The sequence below is a fragment of the Symphalangus syndactylus genome, chromosome 9 (genome assembly GCF_028878055.3).
Source record: "Symphalangus syndactylus isolate Jambi chromosome 9, NHGRI_mSymSyn1-v2.1_pri, whole genome shotgun sequence".
Taxonomy (NCBI): Eukaryota; Metazoa; Chordata; class Mammalia; order Primates; family Hylobatidae; genus Symphalangus; species Symphalangus syndactylus.
This window is the reverse complement of record NC_072431.2, coordinates 124,069,180-124,094,543: the sequence shown is the minus strand read 5'-3', so window position 1 is coordinate 124,094,543 and position 25,364 is coordinate 124,069,180. Positions and strand designations below refer to the sequence as shown.

General features: G+C 37.1%; 1 protein-coding gene across 50 annotated transcripts in view; it reads left to right on the top strand.

Annotated features, from left to right (window-relative positions):
* Positions 1-25,364, top strand: part of CCDC171 (coiled-coil domain containing 171) — a 416,355-nt gene that overhangs the window by 103,756 nt on the left and 287,235 nt on the right. For 37 of the 50 annotated variants that reach the window (XR_010113576.1, XM_063609151.1, XM_063609129.1 and 34 more), the window contains 2 exons: positions 10,989-11,149; positions 23,535-23,673. The exons of the other annotated variants lie outside the window; for them this stretch is intronic. Coding sequence is in view for 36 of the 37 variants with exons in the window: in XM_063609151.1 (XP_063465221.1) it covers positions 10,989-11,149; positions 23,535-23,673 (300 nt within the window). In the remaining variant the exon portion in view is untranslated. The remainder of the gene's footprint in view (positions 1-10,988; positions 11,150-23,534; positions 23,674-25,364) is intronic. 50 annotated transcript variants of the gene reach the window in all.

Below are 25,364 nucleotides of genomic sequence, written 5' to 3'. Positions count from 1 at the left end.
TCTAAATTTGTGTTATAACAGCTGGGAAAAACAGCACTATGTTCAGAGAACGAAGGTGTGCATTGAGAATGGGTAGCATATTGTTATGACACTCATTGTATATAAGGTTAGGATACAGTTGAGATATGCTACCTTAGTGGAGGAGTTGGCACACTATAGCCTACAGGCCAGGTCTCACCCACTGTCTGTTCTTGTGAAGTTTTGTCTTGTCCATAGCTGCTTTTGTGGCAGAGTGGAGTAGTTGTGACAGAGAACTTAGCTGGCAGTCTACAAATAAATTTGCGGATTAGAGTGTTCTTTTTTCCTACAGCTGTGGGATGGATTTCTTTTTGAGAACATTGAAAAAATGTGCATGTTATTTATTGAGTGCATATCCTATGCATATCACTGTATTAAGAGCTGAAGGTGTAAAGATGAATGAGCTCCTTTTGTAACTTACATTTTGTTATCAGAGATACTATATATCTCCAGATATATAGATGCTTACATAGATGTGCAAAATACTGAAATACAATGGGAATATAATAAAGAAAAGGATTAAATCTGGGAGGGGAATTAAATGGAGGCCTCCTAAGGAAATTATCCTTTTTGCTTTGCCTTAGAGAATGAGAAGGAATTTCTAAGAGAAGTGAGAGCAGAGCATTTTATTAGGGGTTGGCACGCTGCTGCCCATGGGCCAAGTCTGACCTGCAGCCTGTTTCTGTAGTTTTATTAGAAGATAGCCATGCCCATTTGTTTACATATTGTTTATGGCTGCTTGTCGAGACAGACTTTATGGTCCACAAAAACTAAAATATTTACTCTGTGGCCCTTTATAGAAAATGTTTACTGACCACTGTTCTAAACAACTGCTTGGATAAAGCCACTAAGTAAAATGTACTTGTTTGTTTTTGAGGAATACTTGCAGTGTTGAGTGGTAAAGCTTAGGGAAAAGTTTGGAGATAATGGTGGAAAGGCATGGTGAAGACTAATTATGAAAGTCCTTTTTTGTGCTAAGAAACTTAGACTTATTTTGAAAGCAATGGAAAGCCACTGCAGCTTTTGGGACAGACAGATATGAAATCTAAGTTTAAGAAAATAACTCTGGTTGGCACAAGACAGGGATGCCCTCTCTCACCGCTCCTATTCAACATAGTGCTGGAAGTTCTGGCCAGAGCAATCAGGCAGGAGAAGGAGGTAAAGGGTATTCAATTAGGAAAAGAGGAAGTCAAATTGTCCCTGTTTGCAGATGACATGATTGTATATCTAGAAAACCCCATTGTCTCAGCCCAAAATCTCCTTAAGCTGATTAGCAACTTCAGCAAAGTCTCAGGATACAAAATTAATGTACAAAAATCACAAGCATTCTTGTACACCAATCACAGACAAACAGAGAGCCAAATCATGAGTGAACTCCCATTCACAATTGCTTCAAAGAGAATAAAATACCTAGGAATCCAACTTACAAGGGATGTGAAGGACCTCTTCAAGGAGAACTACAAACCACTGCTCAATGAAATAAAAGAGGATACAAACAAATGGAAGAACATTCCATACTCATAGGTTGGAAGAATCAATAGCGTGAAAATGGCCATACTGCCCAAGGTAATTTATAGATTCAATGCCATCCCCATCAAGCTACCAATGACTTTCTTCACAGAATTGGAAAAAACTACTTTAAAGTTCATATGGAACCAAAAAAGAGCCCGCATCGCCAAGTCAATCCTAAGCCAAAAGAACAAAGCTGGAGGCATCACGACGCTACCTGACTTTAAACTATACTACAAGGCTACAGTAACCAAAACAGCATGGTACTGGTACCACAACAGAGACATAGATCAATGGAACAGAACAGAGCCCTCAGAAATGATGCCACATAGCTACAACTATCTGATCTTTGACAAACCTGACAAAAACAAGAAATGGGGAAAGGATTCCCTATTTAATAAATGGTGCTGGGAAAACTGGCTAGCCATATGTAGAAAGCTGCAACTGGATCCCTTCCTTACACCTTATACAAAAATTAATTCAAGATGGATTAAAGACTTATATGTTAAACCTAAAACCATAAAAACCCTAGAAGAAAACCTAGGCAATACCATTCAGGACATAGGCGTGGGCAAGGACTTCATGTCTAAAACACCAAAAGCAATGGCAACAAAAGCCAAAATCGACAAATGGGATCTCATTAAACTAAAGAGCTTCTGCACAGCAAAAGAAACTATCATCAGAGTGAACAGGCAACCTACAGAATGGGAGAAAATTTTTGCAACCTACTCATCTGACAAAGGGCTAATATCCAGAATCTACAATGAACTCAAAACAAATTTACAAGAAAAAAACAAACAACCCCATCAAAAAGTGGGCAGAGGACATGAAGAGACACTTCTCAAAAGAAGACATTTATGCAGCCAAAAAACACATGAAGAAATGCTCCTCATCACTGGCCATCAGAGAAATGCAAATCAAAACCACAGTGAGATACCATCTCACACCAGTTAGAATGGCCATCATTAAAAAATCAGGAAACAACAGGTGCTGGAGAGGATGTGGAGAAATAGGAACACTTTTACACTGTTGGTGGGACTGTAAACTAGTTCAACCATTGTGGAAGTCAGTGTGGCGATTCCTCAGGGATCTAGAACTAGAAGTACCATTTGACCCAGCCATCCCATTACTGTTTATATACCCAAAGGACTATAAATCATGCTGCTATAAAGACACATGCACATGTATGTTTATTGCGGCACTATTCACAATAGCAAAGAGTTGGAACCAACCCAAATGTCCAACAACGATAGACTGGATTAAGAAAATGTGGCACATATACACCATGGAATACTATGCAGCCATAAAAAATGATGAGTTCGTGTCCTTTGTAGGGACATGGATGAAACTGGAAACCATCATTCTCAGTAAACTATCGCAAGGACAAAAAACCAAACACTGCATGTTCTCACTCATAGGTGGGAATTGAACAATGAGAACTCATGGACACAGGAAGGGGAACATCACACTCCGGGGACTGTTGTGGGGTGGGGGGAGGGGGGAGGGACAGCATTAGGAGATACACCTAATGCTAAATGACGAGTTAATGGGTGCAGGAAATCAACGTGGCACATGGATACATATGTAACAAACCTGCACATTGTGCACATGTACCCTAAAACCCTAAAGTATAATAAAAAAAAAAAAAAAAAAAGAAAAAAGTCAAAATAAAAAATTTGTTTTCCAAAATGATTACATCAATTTATAATAGATGGAGTTTTCTTTGTATCTTTTCCAAAACTTGGTACTGTTAGATTATAAATTTTTGCCAGTCTAGTAGTATATAATGTTATCTTGCATTTCCTTGATTACTGTTATGGTTGAATATTTTTCTTATGTTTCCAATGTTTATTGGCTTTTCATGTTCTTTCTCTGTGTAATGATTATGTACTATGTACTTTGCCAATTTGTCTATTGAGTTGTTTGCCTCATTTTTATTGATTTATAATTTTTAAATATATTCTGGAAACCAAAAAAAAAAAAAAAAAGAAAATAACTCTGGTGCCATATTGGTAGATAAAGGAAGGGAGTGAAGATAGGAGGCTGGGTGAAGAGATGATGAGCACCTAAATCAAGGCAACAACCGTAGCAATGGAAAAGAGGGCTCCTGTGTCAGAATAACAGTCCCTCAAAGATGTCCACCGGAACCTGTGAATATGTTACCTTACATGGCAAATGGGACTTTGCAGATGTGATTTATTTGAGGATCTTGAGATGGGAGTTTGTCCCAGTTTATCTAGTTGAGACTGATGTAATCCTAAGAGTCCTTATAAGAGGGAGGCAGGAGGATCACAGTCAGACAGAGATGTGATGACAGAAGCAGAGGTCAGAGTAGGTCACCATAAGCCCAGGAATGTGGGTAGCCTCCATAAGTTAGAAAAGGCAAGACAAGATTTCTTCCCTAGAGTCTCCAGAAGGAATGGAGTCTTGCTGACACTGTGACTTTAGTCCCAGAAGACCCATTTCAGACTTTTGACCTCCACAACTGTAAGATAATACATTTATGTTGTTTTAAATTGCCAATTTGTGGTAATTGGTAATAGCAGTGATTGGAAAGATACAGGGGACAAACTGAGATGCATGATTTTAGGTAACTAATTTGCAGTGTGAGGGGAGGGAAGGAGCAACAGAAGAGAACACCAAGGTTTGCAGTATGTGTGAAAGTGGGCAGATGCAGTTGACTGTCAAACTCTGAAGTCTGAAGAGAGACAATGGTAAGTTTTGAACATGTTGACTTTGAGGAGCAGTTTAAGAGGTTCATAGTGCCCTTTGAGGATATGGTCATGCAAAGTTACCTGAACAATGTACATTTACTCTTGTCATCCTGCTTTGTGTGAACAGTTCCTTTCTTTATATTCTCTCAAGCACCTGCCGGTAGCTTATCTTAGATCAGCCAGTTTCCCAGGTGTTGGGAAAGTTAAGGAAGTTACGTAGGAGGAGATTTGTTGGACCTGCTATTTTCTTGATTTTAATATTTTATAGACAGTTATGACTTTTTGCTTAAATGTTTTCTCAGCATTTTGATAATATGCTTTAAAATCTAATAAATATGGTATTTGTTATGCTTCTGTTAAAGAGATTAACTTTAATGAAGATCGTATGCCTATAATAGTATTTTTGTTTGCTTAAATCTAGAAAGGTAGAAAGTATCTTTATGAACTTAGATTCTCACTATAAACTGTTAAGGTGGTCTTATTTCATGTTATTTAGCTGGTCAGTTATTATGTTTGAGCACTACTTTGTGAACAAATGTAATAGACTGTATGAAAATAAAATATATGCACTTATTTCCAGAAGAAACAGTAGTTTTAAGCTTATTTGGCTTTAGCAAGTTTGAAAATCATCTCACTTTATTTGTGCTCTTGAATTTCATATCAAGTAGGATGGTGGGATTGCCAAAATCAGTAAATGAAAAGTAGCTATAAGCAGATAGATTAAAACTGGTTTAGACTAAAAAAAGTTACTGCCTAGATTTAGGTGTTTATTATCTCTTCACCCAACCTCCTATCACCACTCCCTTACTTTACTTGCCAATGTTAGTTACCAGAAGAATTATTTTTCTAAAACTTAGATTTGATATCTATATCAAAAGCTACTTATATTAAAATCTATTGCTTTTAATATGTCTAAATTACTTAATTTAGTTTACATTTTTAAAGACAGACTTTTTTCTATCTTGTTTTAATTAATGCAATTTATAGTGTTTTACCTTATTGTTTAAATAACTCCTAATGTAAGATGCAACTGTATTTGTAAAGATTTCGTATTAAAATTTGTTTTTACTTTTGACTTTAATGAAATGTTCTTTTTACCTAAAAATTCTCAGATCCCTATATTTGACCATGTCCGTTTGTTAAAGCAAACTTGCTTACTTTTCTTTAAGATCAGGTCACCAAAATGGCATCAATAAGTAATAAGACTGAAGTTTTCTTTTTCTTTTCTTTTCTTTGTTTCCTTTTATGATTTCAGCTTTTATTTTAGATTCCGGGGGTACATGTGTAGTTTGTTACCTGGGTATATTGCCTGATGCTGAGGTTTGGGGCATGATTGATTTTGTCAGCCAGGTATTCAGCATAGCACCCAATCGTTAATTTTTCAACTCTTACTCCCTTCCCGCCCTCTTCCCTCTAGTAGTCCGCAGTGTGTATTACTGTCATCTTTATGTCCACAAGTATCCAGTATTTAGCTTCTACTTATAAGTGAGAACATGTGGTATTTGGTTTTCTGTTACTGTGTTAATTTGCTTAGGATAAGGGCTTCCAGCTGCATCCATGTTGTAGCATAGGACATGATTTTGTTCTTTTTTATGGCTGCATAGTAATCCATGGTGTATATGTACCACACTTTCTTTATCCAATCCATCATTGATTGATGAGCACGTGTGTTGATTCCATGTCTTTGCTATTGTGAATAGTGCTGATGAACATAAAAGTGCATGTGTTTTTTTGATAGAATGGTTTATTTTCTTTTGGATATATACCCAGTAATGGGGTTGCTGGATCAAATGGTAGGTCTGAGTTCTTTGAGAAATCTTTGCTCCACTTTCCACAGTGGCTGAATTAATTTACATTCCCACCAATAATATATAAACATTTCCTTTTCTCAGCAGCCTCACCAGCGTCTTAACATGCTGTTTTTTGACTTTTTAGTAATAGGCTGAAGTTTTAAATTCATGAAAAAAATGTAATTTCAAAATTAGGTTTTTCATTGTAGTTGTGATACATCCCTGGGAATATATAGTTAATTACTATAAATAAGAAAATTATTACCTATTTTTTACTTATAAGGTTCAAAATTAATATTTGATATCTCAGTGCTATGACTTAGAAAAAAGAAAAGTTTATATTTGAATCATAAATCTATAAATATTTACAAGTATTTTCAATGAGGTACATCTACTACCATTCAGTTTCTGAGTAGTTTAATGGAACGTAGAGTACTAAGTAGCTGTAACTAATCACCATCTTATAAACTACTGTTGAATATGTATTTGAAATCTGTTATTAAGTTTGTTTGTATATTTTGGCATAAAAATGAGAAAGCAGACTTAAAAGAGCTGACTCAAATTTGTTATTTTGTAGTCTGTTTTTCTTTCAGTTGATTGGTTTACCATTTGTGACTGAGTGTGCTTATTTTGTAAAAGAATGTAGCAATGTAGAGAAGAAGAAAATATTTCCCAGATTTACTATTTGACTTACAAACATTGGATTTAGACAAAATAACAAAGAACAATAGAGTTTAAGAGGTACAATTAAAAAATTTAAATTGAGTTGTATCTACCTATTTTACTCCCTTACTTTGGTATAAGAATAAACATTTCATGCCAGGTGCAGTGGCTCACACCTGTAATCCCAGCACTTTGGGAGGCTGAGGCGGGCAGATCACTTGAGGCCAGGAGTTCCAGACCAGTCTGGCCAACGTGGCGAAACCCCGTCTCTGCTAAAAATACAGAAGTTAGCTGGGTGTGGTGGCGCATACCTGTAGTCCCAGCTACACTGGAGGCTGAGGCATGAGAATTGCTTGAGCCTGGGAGGTGGAGGTTGCAGTGAGCCGAGATTGTGCCACTGCACTCCAGCCTGGGTGACAGAGTGAGACTCTGTCCCCACCCCACCCCCAAAAAAAGAATAAACATTTCAATTATTCCAGAAATTTTGGATAATTAAAAATAATTCTGGTGATTATCATTTTTATGGATTAATGTTGAAACATTTTCATAGTGTCTTAGGCTTTGTTTCGTGCTGAGTTTATCTTTCCTAACTCAGGTTGTGTGTTGCCATTCCTGTGAGGCTTGCCTCACACAGAGTTCCATAACTTTTCTCTGAATTCAGGACCTTTGTGCATGCCTCTGTCACAGGAAGGATATACCATATCATTTTGCAGTCTATGTTGTCTTAAAGCCTATGAGCTCCTCAAGAGCTAAGACTGTGTAGTTTCATTATTGTACATATCTTGAGCATTAGGATATTGACTGGCGTATATTAAGTACTTAATAAATATTGATTAAATAAACATTGCCAGTTGGGCATGGTGGCTCACGCCTGAAATCCCAGCACTTTGGGAGGCTGAGGTGGGCAAATCACTGGAGGTCAGGAGTTCGGGACCAGCCTGGCCAACATGGTGAAACCCCGTCTCTACTAAAAAAAAATACCAAAATTAGCTGGGTGTGGTGGCAGGCACCTGTAATCCCAGCTACTCAGGAGGCTGAGGCAGGGGAGTCGCTTGAACCTAGGGGGCAGAGGTTGCAGTGAGCTGAGATCGCACCACTGCACTCCAGCCTGGGGGACACGGCGAGACTCCAGCTCAACAACAACAACAACAACAACAACAACAACAAATTGCCTGATTAGATCCTTGTAGCCACCCTGCAAAGTAGATAGTCTAGATGATATTATTATTATTCACTATTTATAGATGAGAAGCCTCATATATTTGGAGTTTTAGTAATATGCCCAAAGTCGCATTAGTTAATTTTGTAGATCTGGGATTCAGCCTGAGTTTTGTCGGTTTGTTTGTTTTATTCTAGTATCTGTCATGTTTGGACAGCGTCAAACCCAAGTTTTATGGTTCTAAAGCCCATTTTCTGTCTAATATGAAGCATTTTTTTTCTGTTCCCGCCCCCTCTTTAAACTATTTTCTAAAAAGAAACTATTTTTCTTTTAAACTTTATTTTCTGAAAAGGTAAACTATCTACAGAGTTCAAAAATTAAAACAATATTAGATTGAGAGTTCTTGCTTTATTCTTGTCCCTCCCATTCCTCTACCCTCCTGCCTGCTTATTTTTATTCTTTTCACTTATTTACCCCAAATGTAGCATACTATATACACTGATGTGGAACCTGCTATTTTCAACATGTATTAGCAATACATTGTTCTTGAACACTATGTGGAGAACTACATAGATAATTTTCTTTTTTTTTTTTCTTTTTTTTTGAGAGAGAGTCTCGCTCTGTCACCCAGGCTGGAGTGCAATGGCGTGATCTTGGCTCACTGCAAGCTCCGCCTCCTGGGTTCATGCCATTCTCCTGCCTCAGACTCCTGAGTAGCTGGGACTACAGGCGCCCGCCACCACACCCGGCTAATTTTTTTGTACTTTTAGTAGAGACAGAGTTTCACCGTGTTAGCCAGGATGGCCTCGATCTCCTAACCTCATGATCCGCCTGCCTCGGCCTCCCAAAGTGCTGGGATTACAGGCATGAGCCACCGCGCCCAGCTGAGAATTTTCTTTTTAATAGTTGTTTTGAAAAAAGAATAAACTCATGTTTTTTACAGCAACATGGATGGAACTGGAGGCCATTATCTTAAGTGAAACAACTCAGAAACAGTCAAATACCACATGATCTCACTTAGAATTGGGGGCTAAATAATGTGTACATATGGACACAGAGTGTAGATTAATAGTCACTGGAGACTCAAAAGGGTGGGAGGCTGGAAATGGGGTTGAGGGATGAGTTATAACTTAATGGGTACAGTGTAAACTATTGGGTGTTGGTTACACTAAAAGTCCAGACTTTACCACTATGCAATATATCCAGGTAACAAAACTACACTTTTACACCTTAATTTATTTATTTTCGAGACAGGGTCTTGCTCTGTCACCCAGGCTGGGGTGCAGTGATGCAATCTTGGCTCACTACAGCCTTGACTTCCCCAGCTCAAGTGATCTGCCCGCCTCTGTCCCCCAAGTAGCCGGCATTACAAGCGTGTGACACCACGCCCAGCTAATTTTTGTATTTTTTGTAGAGACGGGGTTTCACCATGTTTCCCAGGCTGGTCTCAATCTCTTGAGCTCAAATGATCTGCTCGCCTCAGCCTCCCAAGAGTGTTGGGATTACAGGCATGAGCCACTGCGCTTGGCCTGTAGGCCCTTAAATTTACACACACACACACACACACACACTCACACACACTCACACGAGTTGTTTTGTAGCCTTTTTACAGCTACATATAATTATTTTGTTGGAGTGCACTTGTTTATTCATCCTATGGTTGGTGAACACAGGGAATATAGTTTTTTTTTGAGATGGAGTTTCACTCTTGTTGCTCAGGCTGGAGTGCAATGGCGCGATCTCGGCTCACCGCAACCTCCGCCTCCCAGGTTCAAGTGATTCTCCTGCCTCTGCCTCCCTAGTGGCTGGGATTACAGGCATGCGCTACCACGCCCAGCTCATTTTGTATGTTTTAATAGAGACGGGGTTTCTCCATGTTGGTCAGGCTAGTCTCGAACTCCCGACCTCAGGTGATTTGCCCACCTTGGCCTGGGAATATAGTTTTAAAATGTCTTTTTATGTAGAATTTCAAGTATATGCAAAAGTAAAATAGTAAAATGAACTTACCATATACCCATCGCCCAGCTTCAATACTTTCCTCACGTCAATGGTGCTTTATCTCTTACCTCCTAGAGCTCTCTCAGTTTCAGACTTAAAATTTTTTTTTAAAATTTTTTATTTTGAGGGAAGTTCTCACTGTTAATCAGGCTGGAGTGCAGTGATGCAATCACAGCCCACTACAGCTTCTGACTCCCTGACTCAAACGATCCTCCCTCCTTAGCTTCCTGAGTAGCTGGGACTACAGGCGCCGGCTGCCTCCAGACTATTTTGAAGTAAATCCCAGATATCAAATCACTATAACCATAAATATTTCAGTCAAATAGTATTGTTGGACAATAAGAACATCACTTTTCTATAGTAAGAAATCTCAGGAATAAAAAGATGTGTTAAATTTCTTAGGCTTATAAAGATACTCATGTAATAATGTTTCTTGTAAGAGAGGAAGAATACTTCCCTTTAGTTTTCAAAAACCAGGGCAGGAGCAGTGGCTCATGCCTGTAATCTCAGTGCTTTGGGAGACTAAGGTGGGACGATCACTTGAAGCTAGCAGTTCAAGACCAGCCTGGGCAAGATAGCAAGACCCAATCTCTACAAAAAATAAAACAATTAGCTGGGTATGGTGGTGTGCACCAGTAGTCCCAGCTACTTGAGAAGCTGAGGTGGGAGGATCACCTGAGCCCAGGAATTCAAGGCTGCAGTGATCACACTACTGCACTTCAGCCTGGGTGACAAAGTGAGACCTTGTCTCTTAAAAAACCCAGGCATTTAATTTATTATACTTTATAAAAGAAGTATCTGAATGGATTAGTAGGTAAAAATTTGAAACTTTGAAAATTTAGATTGAGTTGTATCTATATATCTATTTTTCTTTGATAGAATGGGTTATATTGTACCAGCCTATTTCTCATAACACAGTTAACTCTTCATTCTTCTACTCTTTCTCCTTTCATTTAAACATATTGAGAAAGGGAATAAACTGTCTTTTGTTTGTTTATTTTTCTTTTTTAAGCCAAAGCAGAAAGAAAGAAGTGCTTGGGTGAATGATAATCTGTTACTGACAAAGTATTCTCCTCAATTTAAGATTGATGCTAGCGTTTCTTAGCTTGATTTAATTACTTGTCTGTCATCTGGTAGTTAAGGATTCGAGACCTTGAAGGAGCTTTGCAAGTAGAAAAGGCCAGTCAAGCAGAAGCTGTTGCTGATTTGGAAATTTTCAAGAATGAATTCAAAGAAGTTGAAAGTGCATATGAGCGAGAAAAGCATAATGCACAAGAGAGCTTTGCAAAACTAAATTTGTAAGTATTCTACTGTAAAATTCTCTAAATTAACATAAAGATTTTATAAAAGCTATATAAAATATGAATGTATACTATGTATTTTAGATATAGCTCCCATTATTGTCAGTGGTAGACTGGGGTAAGTGACTTCATAAAACATAACTGTACTTTCCTGTATAGCTAAAAATGGAAATGCTCTTTTGGATATTGAAGTATATTCCAAGTAGCCCAAGAAATTGAGTAATAAACTAGAAAGTAAATACATTAATGTAGTTTGTATTATATGATTGATGTAATGCAATATCTTTAAGTATCAAGACCAGCTTGGGCAACATAGTGAGACTTTGTCTCTACAAAAAAATAAAAAAATTAGCCGGGTATAGTGGTGTGCACCTGTAGTCCCAGCTACTTGAGAGTCTGAGGTGGGAGGATCACCTGAGCCCAGGAGTTCAAGGCTGAAGTGAGCTATGATCTAAGGCTAAGATCTGGGGCTAAGATTTCTAAGTCACGTAAAATGGTCTATATGAAGATGGATAATATATGGCATTTTCTCAAACTACAGAAATAATAATAATAGCAGTAACACTGCTACTAGTGGCCAACATGCACTGTGGCTCACTACGTACATAGCATTGCATAGTTTCATTTGTCTAACACCCTATGAGGAAGGTACTTTAAAAAATCTCTTTTACAGATGTGGAAATTGAGGCTTAGCCAGAGTAAGGACATACAGCTCCTAAGTGGCAGAATTAGAATCTTTCTGACTCCTACTGATTTTAACCTTTTTCAGTTTAAAAGCCTTTCATCTTCAAAATTCTGTGAAATGCTTTAAGAAGTTTATAATGCATTAATATGTTTCCAAAAATAAGTCAATAGTAGACATTTTAAACCATTTCCCCCAGAGGGTGAAATTCATACTACCATTAGTATGTGGCATGATAATACATTGGCATATTAGAATTATATTTTTATCTTAGTTTCTATTTATGGCAAGTAGATAATGGTTTTCCATTTATAGCCACATTATAAAGATCCCTTTTAAAATGCCTTATTGGCTGGGCATGGTGGCTTACACCTGTAATCCCAGCAGTTTGGGAGGCCGACGTGGGTAGATCACCTGAGTTCAGTAGTTCGAGACCAGCCTGGCTAACATGGTGAAACCCGTCTCTACTAAAAATAAAAAAATTAGCCAGGTGTGGTGGTGGGCACCTATAATCCCACCTATCTGGGAGGCTGAGGCAGGAGAATCACCTGAACCCGGGAAGCAGAGGTTGCAGTGAGCTGAGATCGCGCCATTGCACTCCAGCCTGGGCAACAGAGAGAGACTGAGTCTAAAAAAAAAAAAGAAAAGAAAAGCTTCATTTATTATAAGAAGTGAGTTAATTTAATTTAAGTGAAAGTGTTACTTAAATAGTGGTAATTTTTGTGAGTGTGACAAAAATCATGAAGATTGCACCTGAAAGACTGAAAAAATTTAAAACTCTTAAAATGTTCGTTTCTATAATTAATAATGCTTGTAATATTTTAAACCAATAATTCTTAACTGAATTTCCTTGCTTCCTCTAGTATGACTTAAATGACATTCTGTGAATGTTATTCGAAGGACTTATTTCTTCTTTATGTTCTTTGAACCATTGCTTGAATGCACACATTTAATATATTTGAATGTATTCAAGTATTATTCAAATATGTATTCAAATATTATTCTGCATATAAATCTATTTGAAAGGCTTCTGTGTAGAATATAGTGCAGATTTCTTTACTTTTGCTTTAAGGTAATGATTAGGACCTACAAGTAAAACTGTAAGAAGTCAGAATGAGCTCCCAGTAATTAAAGCTTTCTAGCAATGAAATAATAGACATCTTTCAGGGAACTAGTGAGTTCCCTGCCTTGGGAAATTTAAAACACAGAGTGGATGATTCTCTGTCATGGATGTTGAAGAAGAGAGTCTCATAAAGATTGAACTGGAGGAATTTTAACCTACTTGCTAACAATTAAGCTCTGAGTCTAACCTATATACTTTCCTAATTGGACCCCAAAGCAGTTTTTTTCCTTAAGTTTTGTTTTGCTGTTATTTGTATTTTGGTACTTGAAAATTTTTACTCAAGTTTAGTATTCCAGTAAGCACCAACTGACAATTCTAAACATTAGTTACATATTCCAACTAGGCACTAACACTCCTAATGCTTTGACATAATGTCCCTTATCTCTTCTTCATCTGTATATAACTGTCATAATAATACAAGTTAAATAATAATAAATAAATAATGACAAGTAATAATTAAAGCCCAATAATCGTTGAACATTTCTGTGACTTTCCTTTTCCCATCCCATCTTCCTTTTCTGTGTATGTGAAATGAAAGCCACTGCCATCCCTACTATCTGTAGTATAAGAAGGAATGATGTGACTTGAGGGATCTACCTGTACTTCCATTTTCCATTTTCTGCCTGTACTTCTGATTATACTTCAGAATCGTCTTTAAAAAACCTTTTTTAAAGACGATTCTGAATTTCTTAAATATTTTTTAAAGAAGATTCTGAATTTCTGAAAAAAATTCTGTTGTTTCAAAGTAGTTCTAAGTTTTGGTTAATGTATTCCAAAGAGAGAATTGATAGATTTTAGGTCTTTAAGGTAAATAATACCTTTAACTTACAACTTTTGAGAATGTGGAGTTTTGGAGCAGAATATTGTTTTACCTGTTGTGACCTGATGTAGCAGTTCATCATGCTTGAACCTGCCATTGGTTAAGGTTCTTAAGCTTCTGTTTCTTGCCAGGCAGACCTCGGCAGGATCTCACTAAAAGGCAGGAGAAAAAAAGCTGTGTGTGTACTGCAGAGTTATAGTTTTGGTCCATAGTTTCCTAACAGTAGACATTCCTGCATGAAATTATGTTAGATGGAGTGTGTATATTCCATAATTCTATAATCAAAATTTCTTAGTGTAAATTTTTTTCCATCTAAAACTTGCAGTATAAAACTAAAGCTTTTCAATAATCTTTTGTTTTCTTTTTAAACATTTTTAAATTATGGGTAAATAATAGTTGTACATATTTATGGGGTACGTGTGATATTTTTATACAAGCATACAATGTGTGATGATCAAATCAGGGTAATTGGGCTATCCGTTAACTCAGGCATTTATCATTTATTTATGTTAGGAACATTCCAATTCCACTTTTTTACTTATTTTGAGATATGTAATAAATTATTGTTAACTATAGTTGCCCTGTTGTGCCACCGAACACTAGATCCTGTTCCTTCCATCTAACTGTATTTTTGTACCTATTAACCATCTGAATTTTCAAATATAGTAAAGTCTTAATTAGCTGTGATAACTGATTGCTGGGCAATAGTAGGGAGAAAGAGATCATAGTAATCCTTAGGTATAGTTGAAACATAAATTTAATTTGAAACATCATTAGTCAAATATATCATGCTGAATGGACTGCATCTAAATTTATTTCTTAGACTCAATATTTAGGAATTTATTTTTCTAAATATATCACCCAAAAGGATAAACATATCAACAGTATTGTAACTTAGTAGTACTATTTTTGTTTACATTATATATAAAACATAGTCCAAAGATGGCTATTTGTTAAAATAGCCTGTTATTGTCAAATTCTTAGCTGAAGTCTTAAAAAGAAAAACAAAAAATGGGACTCCAGTAGGAAAGAAGGGATCCTAGCTACAGACTTACTTCTCTCTTCCCTTTCTTTCCTAAATCCTCCACCTTTTAAGCCCTGGCCCTTTCCCATCAGATTTCAGAGACAAGGCATCTCCTTAACCTGCCCTACTCTTGCTCCACTTACTCACTGTTGGTTGGGAGTTTAGCAGCATGGTAGGAGCCGGCTTTTTTGTCTGCCAGAATGCTCAACAGCAAGGTGTGTTCCCCCATTTCAATGGACACAGTTTGGCCTTTATTTATAAAATAGTACCAAAAAAAAAAAAAAGCTGTGTGTATATTGTGTGTGTAATGACAGGTGCACTTAATTATGTATTTTTTGAGTAACAGTAATTTTTAACTAAAATCTTGATTTTATCAAATTAATACACGTACACAGTCTAATGAATAAAATGGTACTGTTAGGCTCATGAAAAACAGCAGTTTCATGCCCCATTGCTCTCCACTATCAGTTTCTACTCCTTTGATGCATCTACTTTCAAATCTTATTGCTGTTTCTTCTGATATTTGATTTCATATTTCTAAATAACAGGCATAGTATGCTATTTTTTCAGTTTCTGCCTTTAGATATCTATTGGCTTCTACGTATATATCTCTATTATATGCTTCTCCCACACCACAGACACTTACTCCTTCCCTCTTCCCATCCTTTCCATAGAGTTATATTTTTGGGTTCAGCATACTTTATTTTTTCTACAGTTTAATTTTTGTTAACCCATCTTTTTTTATAGCACATTTTATTGTGTTCTTTGTTATTTATTGTCTGTCTTATGTAACAAGGAACTTTGTTTTGTTTATTGCTGTCTTGTCAGTGCCTAGAAAGGTACATAAGAGCTGCTAAATAAAGATTTATGGAATTGGGCTGGATGTGGTGGCTCATACCTGTAATCCCAGCACTTTGGGAGGCTGTGGCGGGAGGATTGCTGGAGGCCAAGGTGGGGGAGGATTGCTTGTGGTGGCGCGTGTTTGTAGTCTCAGCTACTTGGGAGGCTGAGGTATAAGGATTGCTTATGCCGAGGAGTTCGAGGCTACAGTGAGCTATGATCATGCCACTGTACTTCAGCGTGATCGACCAAGTGAGACGCTGTCTAAAAACCAAAACAAAACAGAAAATATTTGCAGAATCAACAGATGAGAATAGTTAATAATTGCCTCATTTTAAACTGTATTAGTTTATGTGATTAACCAATTACCTATTAAATTATTTGTAAACACTAACAGAACCGAAAGTCTCTCATGTTCCTACACCTCAGAGATGCTATCATTTTAAATTTCTTCTAAGAGATGTTCCTCCTGGACTCTTTTGTCTACTTTTTCTGGTCTGGACAAGTTTTTTTTTTTTTTAATTTATTTTTATTTTTTTTTAGGCTTTAAGTTCTAGGATATATGTGTACAACGTGCAGGTTTGTTACATAGGTATACATGTGCCATGTTGGTTTGCTGCATCCATCAACTCGCTTACATTAGGTCTTTACATTAGGTTTTTCTCCTAATGCTATCCCTCCCCCAGCCCCCTACCCCCCGCCAGGTCCCAGCGTGTGATGTTCCCTGCCCTGTGTACATGTGTTCTCATTGTTCAGTTGCCACCTATGAGTGACAACATGTGGTGTTTGGTTTTCTGTCCTTGTGATAGTTTGCCCAGAATGATGGTTTCCAGTTTCATCCATGTCCCTGCAAAGGACATGAACTCATCCTTTTTTATGGCTGCATAGTATTCCATAGTGTATATGTGCCACATTTTATTAATCCAGTCTATCATTGATGGACATTTGAGTTGGTTCCAAGTCTTTGTGAATAGTGCCACAATAAACATATGAGTGCATGTGTCTTTATAGGAGCATGATTTATAATCCTCTGGGTATATACCCAGTAATGGGATCTCTGGGTCAAGTGGTATTTCTAGTTCCAGATCCTTGAGGAATTGCCACACTGTCTTCCACAATGGTTGAACTAATTTACACTCCCACCAACAGTGTCAAAGCATTCCTATTTCTCCACATCCTCTCCAGCACCTGTTGTTTCCTGACATTTTAATGATCGCCATTCTAACTGGTGTGAGATGGTATCTCATTGTGGTTTTGATTTGCATTTCTCTGATGACCAGTGATGATGAGCATTTTTTCATATGTCTGTTGGCTGCATAAATATCTTCTTTTGAGAAGTGTCCGTTCGTATCTTTTGCCCACTTTTTGATGGGGTTGTTTGTTTTTTTCTCGTAAATTTGTTTAAGTTCTTTGTAGATTCTGCATATTAGCCCTTTGTCAGATGGATAAATTGCAAAAATTTTCTCCCATTCTGTAGGTTGCCTGTTTACTCTGATGATACTTTCTTTTGCTGTGCAGAAGCTCTTTAGTTTAATTCAATCCCATTTTGTCTATTGTGACTTTTGTTGCCATTGCTTTTGGTGTTTTAGTCATGAAGTCTTTGCCCATGCGTATGTCCTGAATGGTTTTGCATAGGTTTTCTTCTAGAGTTTTTATGGTTTTAGATCTTACATTTAAGTCTTTAATCCATCTTGAGTTAATTTTTATATAAGGTGTAAGGAAGGGATCCAGTTTCAGCTTTCTGCATATGGCTAGCCAGTTTCTGAACACCATTTATTAAATATGGAATCCTTTCCCCATTTCTTGTTTTTGTCAAGTTTGTTAAAGATCTGGTTGTAGATGTGTGGTATTATTTCTGAGGCCTCTGTTCTGTTCCATTGGTCTATATCTCTGTTTTGGAACCAGTACCATGCTGTTTTGGTTATTGTAGCCTTGTAGTATAGTTTAAAGTCAGAGAGCGTGATACCTCCAGCTTGCTTTGTTCTTTTTGTTTAGGATTGTCTTGGCTATGTGGGCTCTGTTTTGGTTCCATATGAACTTTAAAGTAGTTTTTTTCCAATTCTGTGAAGAAAGTCGTTGGTAGCTTGATGGGGATGGCATTGAATCTGTAAATTACCTTGGGCAGTGTAGCCATTTTCACAATATTGATTCTTCCTATCCATGAGCATGGGATATTCTTCCATTTGTTTGTGTCCTCTTTTATTTCCTTGAGCAGTGGTTTGTAGTTCTCCTTGAAGAGGTCCTTCACATCCCTTGTAAGTTGGATTCCTAGGTATTTTATTCTCTTTGTAGCAATTGCGAATGGGAGTTCACTCATGAATTGGGTCTCTGTCTCTTACTGCTGTATAAGAATGCTTGTGATTTTTGCACATTGATTTTGTATCCTGAGACTTTGCTGAAGTTGCTTATCAGTTTAAGGAGATTTGGGGCTGAGACGATGGGGTTTTCTAAATATACAATCATGTCATCAGCAAACAGGGATAATTTGACTTTCTCTTTTCCTAACCGAATACCCTTTATTTCTTTCTCTTGCCTTATTGCCCTGGCCTGAAGTTCCAACACTATGTTGAATTGGAGTGGTGAGAGAGGGCATCCTTGTCTTGTGCTGGTTTTCAAAGGGAATGCTTCCAGTTTTTGCGCATTCAGTATGATATTGGCTGTGGGTTTGTCATAAATAGCTCTTATTATTTTGAGATACGTTCCATCAATACCTAGTTCATTGAGAGTTTTTAGCATGAAGGGCTGTTGAATTCTGTCAAAGGCCTTTTCTGCATCTATTGAGATAATCATGTGATTTTTGTTGTTGGTTCTGTTTATGTGATGGATTACATTTATTGATTTGCGTATGTTGAACTAGCCTTGCATCGCAGGGATGAAGCCAACTTGATCATGGTGGATAAGCTTTTTGCTGTGCTCCTGGATTCAGTTTGCCAGTATTTTATTGAGGATTTTTGCATCGATGTTCATCAGGGATATTGGTCTAGAATTCTCTTTTTTTGTTGTGTCTCTGCCAGGCTTTGGTATCAGGATGATGCTGGCCTCGTAAAATGAGTTAGGGAGGATTCCTTCTTTTTCTATTGATTGAAATAGTTTCAGAAGGAATGGTACCAGCTCCTCTTTGTACTTCTGGTAGAATTTGGCTGTGAATCCGTGCAGTGCTGGGCTTTCTTTTGGTTGATAGGCTATTAATTTTTGCCTCAATTTCTGAACCTGTTATTGGTCTATTCAGAGATTCAACTTCTTCCTGGTTTAGTCTTGGGAGGGTGTATGTGTCCAGGAATTTATCCATTTCTTCTAGATTTTCTAGTTTATTTGGATAGAGGTGTTTATAATATTCTCTGATAGTAGTTTGTATTTCTGTGGGATCAGTGGTGAGATCCACTTTATCATTTTTTATTGCATCTATTTGATTCTTCTCTCTTTTCTTTTTTATTAGTATTGCTAGCAGTCTTATCTATTTTGTTGATCTTTTCAAAAAACTAGCTCCTGGATTCATTGCTTTTTTGAAGGGTTTTTTGTGTCTCTATCTCCTTCAGTTCTGCTCTGATCTTAGCTATTTCTTGCCTTCTGCTAGCTTTTGAATTTGATTGCTCTTGCTTCTGTAATTCTTTTAATTGTGATGTTAGGGTGTCGATTTTAGATCTTTGTTGCTTTCTCTTGTGGGCATTTAGTGCTATAAATTTCCCTCTACACACTTCCTTAACTATGTCCTAGAGATTCTGGTATGTTGTTTCTTTGTTCTCACTGGTTTCAAATAAGATCTTTATTTCTGCCTTCATTTTGTTATTTACTGAGTACTCATTCAGGAGCAGGTTGTTCAGTTTCCATGTAGTTGAGCGGTTTTGTGTGAGTTTCTTAATCCTGAGTTCTAATTTGATTGCACTGTGGTCTGTGAGACAGTTTGTTGTGATTTCTGTTCTTTTACATTTGCTGAGGAGTGTTTTATTTCCTATTATATGGTCAATTTTAGAATAAGTGCGATGTGGTGTTCAGAAGAATGTATATTCTGTTGATTTGGGCTGGAGAGTTCTGTAGATGTCTGTTAGGTCTGCTTGGTGCAGAGCTGAGTTCAAGTTCTGGATATCCTTGTTAACCTTCTGTCTCGTTGATCTGTCTAATATTGACAGTGGGGTTTTAAAGTCTCCCATTATTATTGTACGGGAGTCTAAATCTCTTTGTAGGTCTCTAAGAACTTGCTTTATGAGTCTTCGTGCTCCTGTATTGGGCGCATATATATTTAGGACAGTTAGTTTTTCTTGTTGAATTGATCCCTTTACCATTATGTAATGGCCTTCTTTGTCTCTTTTGATCTTTGTTGATTTAAAGTCTGTTTTATCAGAGAGTAGGATTGCAACTCCTGCTTTTTTTTTTTTTTTTTTTTTTGCTTTCGATTTGCTTGATAGATCTTCCTCCATCCCTTTATTTTGAGCCTTTGTGTGTCTCTTCATGTGAGATGGGTCTGCTGAATACAGCACACCGATAGGTCTTGACTCTTTATCCAATTTGCCAGTCTGTGTCTTTTACTTGGGGCATTTAGCCCATTTACATTTAAGGTTAATATTGTTATGTGTGAATTTGATCCTGTCATTATGATGTTAGCTGGTTATTTTGCCTGTTAATTGATGCAGTTTCTTCCTAGCCTCAATGGTCTTTACAATTTGGCATGTTTTTTCAGTGGCTGGTACCAGTTGTTCCTTTCCATGTTTAATGCTTCCTTCAGGAGCTCTTGTAAGGCGGGCCTGGTGGTGACAAAATCTCTCCAGCATTTGCTTGTCTGTAAAGGATTTTATTTCTCCTTCACTTATGAAGTTTAGTTTGGCTGGATATGAAATTCTGGTTTGAAAATTCTTTTCTTTAAGAATGTTGAATATTGGCCCTCACTCTCTTCTGGCTTGTAGGGTTTCTGCCAAGAGATACACTGTTAGTCTGATGGGCTTCCCTTTGTGGGTAACCTGACCTTTCTCTCTGGCTGCCCTTAACATTTTTTCCCTCATTTCAATCTTGGTGAATCTGACAATCGTGCGTCTTGGGGTTGTTCTTCTCGAGGAGTAACTTTGTGGTGTTTTCTGTATTTCCTGAATTTGAATGTTGTCCTGTCTTGCTAGGTTGGAGAAGTTCTCCTGGATAATATCTTGAAGAGTGTTTTCTAACTTGGTTCCATTCTCCCTGTCACTTTCAGGTACACCAGTCAAACACAGGTTTGGTCTTTTCACATAGTCCCATACTTCTTGGAGGACTTGTTCATTTCTTTTTACTGTTTTTTTCTCTAATCTTGTTTTCTCCCTTCATTTCATTCATTTGATCTTCAATCACTGATATCCTTTCTTCCACTTGATCAAATCGGCTATTGAAGCTTGTGCATGCATCACGAAGTTCTTGTGCTGTGTTTTTCAGCTGCATCAGGTCATTTAAGTTCTTCTCTACACTGTTTATTCTATTTAGCCATTCGTCTTATCTTTTTGCAAGGTTTTTAGCTTCCTTGTGATGGGTTAGAACATGCTTCTTTAGCTCAGAGAAGTTTCTTATTACCGATCTGAAGCCTACTTCTGTCAACTCGTCAAACTCATTCTCCATCCAGTTTTGTTCTGTTGGTGGCGAGGAGCTGTGATCCTTAGTTGGAATTGCAGAAATCAGCCATATTCTGCGTTAATCTCCGTGGGAGCTGCAGACTGGAGCTGTTCCTATTCGGCCATCTTGGAAGTGCTCGAGCTGGATAAGTTGTTTTTTAGGTTCCCTGTACACAGTCACCCAGGGACTTCCCTTTAACATTATCCTTGGAATTCTCTCTAATTCTCTTGTATTTTGGATCTCTTTTTGATAATCTTGTGCCTTCTTCTTTATTTGATTTTCCCCACTGGAAAGTAGCTATTTGGGAAATTATTTATCAGAGGAAAATTTAAAACTTGCATTCTGAAAGTTTTTGATCTTTATCCTTTTTCATAGTTCAGCTGGCTGTTCATTCAGTTTTAGTGTTTGAGAAATCTGAAGTCAGTTGAATCCTGATCTTTTGTATGTAGTCCACGTTTTCCTCTGGTAACTTAACACAGAGTGGCCATCAAGTCTGGAATCTTTAGGTGATTATATATGAAATGGTTTACTTATGTTACATTATTATACATGATAAAATAATAATATGTGTGTTTCCATACTTGATGGGCACTCTGTAGAATCTTTTTTGTTCCCAGTGTTCTGAAATTTCATGATGATGGGCCTGACATGGATCGTTTTTCTTTCATTTTGCTAGGTACTTGTCAAGCTCTTTCAATTTTAGAGACTGGAGTAATTAATTTCTGGGAAATTCTCATTGCTTTGTTTATTCTTTGCACCTTATTCATCTTCTTTCTCTGGACTCCTTTATACGTTGGGACTCCTGGATTGATTTTCTTATCTTTTCTCTACTTAGACTCATTTTTATAGTTTAGTTCTACTTTGAGAGATTTACATAAATGTACCATCCAATCCTTTTATACATGTTTATTTTAAATTCGAGCTACTCTGCCTTGGAATATTCTTAATCTAAAGGAGAATATACAAAAAAATTAACACTAGAATTGTCTGTGTCCCACCCCAGAGAAAATAATGTTGATTGCTCAGAGTAAGGTTATGTGCTACTCAAAAATTACCTCTTTATTTGATTATAGTAGTAATTTAGACTTCATTATACTGAGCCACCCTATCTCCTGCATTATAATTTAATCAGAGGAAACAGGTCTACTACATTTTCAGGAAGATCTCAGATTTAAAACAGTGACAACATTTTAATTTGAATTAAAATTATCCCTTTGGTAGATTATCTATAGAAAATTTTAAATGAAAATACTTCCAAGCTACCTTTCGTTATATGTTCATACAGAATGTAAACACAGTTTAATACTAACCTGAACAATATATATATATATATTTTTTTTTTTCTCCCATATATATGTGGGTGTGTATTTATATACCTATATGTGTATGTGCGTGTATACCCTATCTCATATATATATACACACACGCACACACATACGCACACACACAAATGGCTGTGTGTGTGTATATATATGTGTGTGTGTCTTATATATATATAAGAGATGGGCTCTTACTCTGTTACCTGGACTGGAGTGCAGTGGCGCAATCATAGCTCACTGCAACCTTGAACTCCTGGGCTCAAGCAATCCTCCTGCCTCAGCCTCCTGAGTGTCTGGGACTACGGACACACACCACTGTGCTTGGCTGATATTTAAATTATTTTGTAGAGATGGAGTCTTGTTTTGTTGCCCAGGCTGGTCTTAAACTCCTGGCTTCAAATGATCTTCCTGCTATGGACTGCCAAAGTGCTGGGATTACAGGTGTGAGCTGCTGCACCTGGCCTATCTGAGCAAAATTTAAATAGGAAGGCAAATCCTTTGAAAAGAAATTTGTATGTCTTCAAAGTGAATGTGAATTATTTTTGATTATTTTTCCTTTTGGATTTTCCATGCCACCACATTTTCTACTAGCATGGACATTCAGATGTGAGACACTTGTTCCATTTCTAATGTTGTATTTTAATTTTAAAGTTGTTTGGTAGTACTGTTTTCTCAGTCTTGAGATAGTCTCTGAGCTAAGTGAACTATGGTAGGTGGGTTTTGCTCATCAAAAATGATGGTGAAACCAAATGAACAGTAACCAAATCTGTTTTGCTTATAGCCTTGGACATACTACAAGTACCTACTATCAAAGGGGAAGTCATATTGCTTTGAAGTTTTTCATTTAAGGATATGCAATACTTTTTGTTTGAAAAAGGAAAGCCTTAAAAAGTCTTTTAGCATGAACAGATGATGTGTAGTACATCTGCCATATGTCTTGAAGGTGTGTAATATCAGTTGATATAAGCATGTTTGAAAAACCTGCTCTGACACTTTAACTTTTCAGATTAGAAAGAGAGTATTTCTCCAAAAACAAGAAACTAAATGAAGAGATCGAGGAACAGAAGAAAGTAATTATAGACCTTTCAAAGAGACTCCAGTATAATGAAAAAAGTTGCAGTGAATTACGGGAAGAGCTAGTAATGGTAAGGATAAAAAAGAAAACCCTATGGCAATCACTTTATTAGGTCATATTTGATGTATAGCAGGGTTTTTCCTCACCACATTCCATGAGATAATAGTACGAAAGTTATTTTAGTGACATTGATAACAAAATTTCCAAAACTGGAAATGCTGATTACATCAAAGATATACGTAATGAAACCTCTCTGTTTTGGAATAATTGGGGGAGACTAACTGAACTAGTAAAAACTCTGAATTATAGAATTTTCAAAAACATATTCAAATGTTTTTATTTTTTTTTATCGTGCATAAAACAGTATTACTTAGATTAAGGGTGATTAGGGTTTGTAATTAATACATCTGATGATTTCAAAGACTTCCTTTTGTAATTGTTTTGTACCTGATCACTCTCTCTCCATTCCCCAGTAATCTAGCTTTTACACCATAACCAAATTTATCTTTGTAAAATATTGATCTGTTTTTGTCAACCTCTCTTTATTCAAAACTCATCAGCATCTCAGTGTCTCCCTGTTGTTTTCAGAATAATGGCCAGCTTCTTGTTGTATAATCTCAGGACCTTTTCCTTTTGTCTTCATATTAACTTTTCTACCCTCTTCTTTTGCCTTTGCCCTCTGTCTATCTTGCTTTAGCCACATTAGAGTGCTCCTTGTTTTCTACACACATCTTTTCTTTTCTTTTTTTTTTTAAAGATGGGGTTTCACCTTTTTGCCCAGGCTAGAGTGCAGTGGTGCAACCCTAGCTCACTAAAATCTGCAACTCCTGGGCTCAAGAGATCCTCTTGCCTCAGCCCCCCGAGTAGCTGAGACTGCAGATGTGTGCCACCTTGCTTGGCTAGCTTAAAAATTTTTTTACAGAGATGCGGTCTCGCTATGTTGACCAGGCTGGCACCAAACAATTGGCCTCAAGTGGTCCTCCTGTCTTGGCCTCCCAAAGTGCTGGGATTAAGGCATGAACCACTGCATTGACCTAAACCCATCTTTTCATATATTCTTATTTTTATTCAGGTTATTCATTTCTTTTACCTGCAATGACTAAAATGCCCCTTTTCTTTTCCATTAGCAGATTTCTTTACATCCTGTGATGCCCAGCTCTGATATCTTGCAATCTGTGAAGCTTTCTGCGATTCTATCTTCTCCACTCTCATCCACCTTAAGTTAAAATTCTGTGCCTCCTCAACAGTATTTCTTTAGTACTTAGTTCAGCATCTTTATCATAATACTCACTGAAATTTGATGTGTATTATGTCTCCCAAGAGGATATGAATGCATTGAGGTTAGCTTACTTCATTTTACATACCTAGATTCCACTATAGTACTTGGCTCAATAAACATTTGTTCGATGGATTTATTTGGTTGATGCAGAATCCTCTTCTCTGCAGTTTGCTGGGGACCCCACCAGGGAGGGTGTAAAGCTTATGGTAATACTGTATTACTTCTTTGTTTTGCTCTACACCTACATACTTTCCTCAGAGGCTTGACTACTTCACTTTCAGTTATATTCCAAAAGTTTTAGTGATTTAGTTATTGAGGACAATGGATATTATCCTTCTCAAAAGAGGTGGACCCTGGGTTATACTAGGAATTGGTCACCAAATCAGTGCTGCCCAGATCGAAAGCTAATAATAGGTTATAGTTAAAACTCTTCAGTGTTTTTTCAGATGATCCAGTATTACATACATTTTCCATTTATCTCA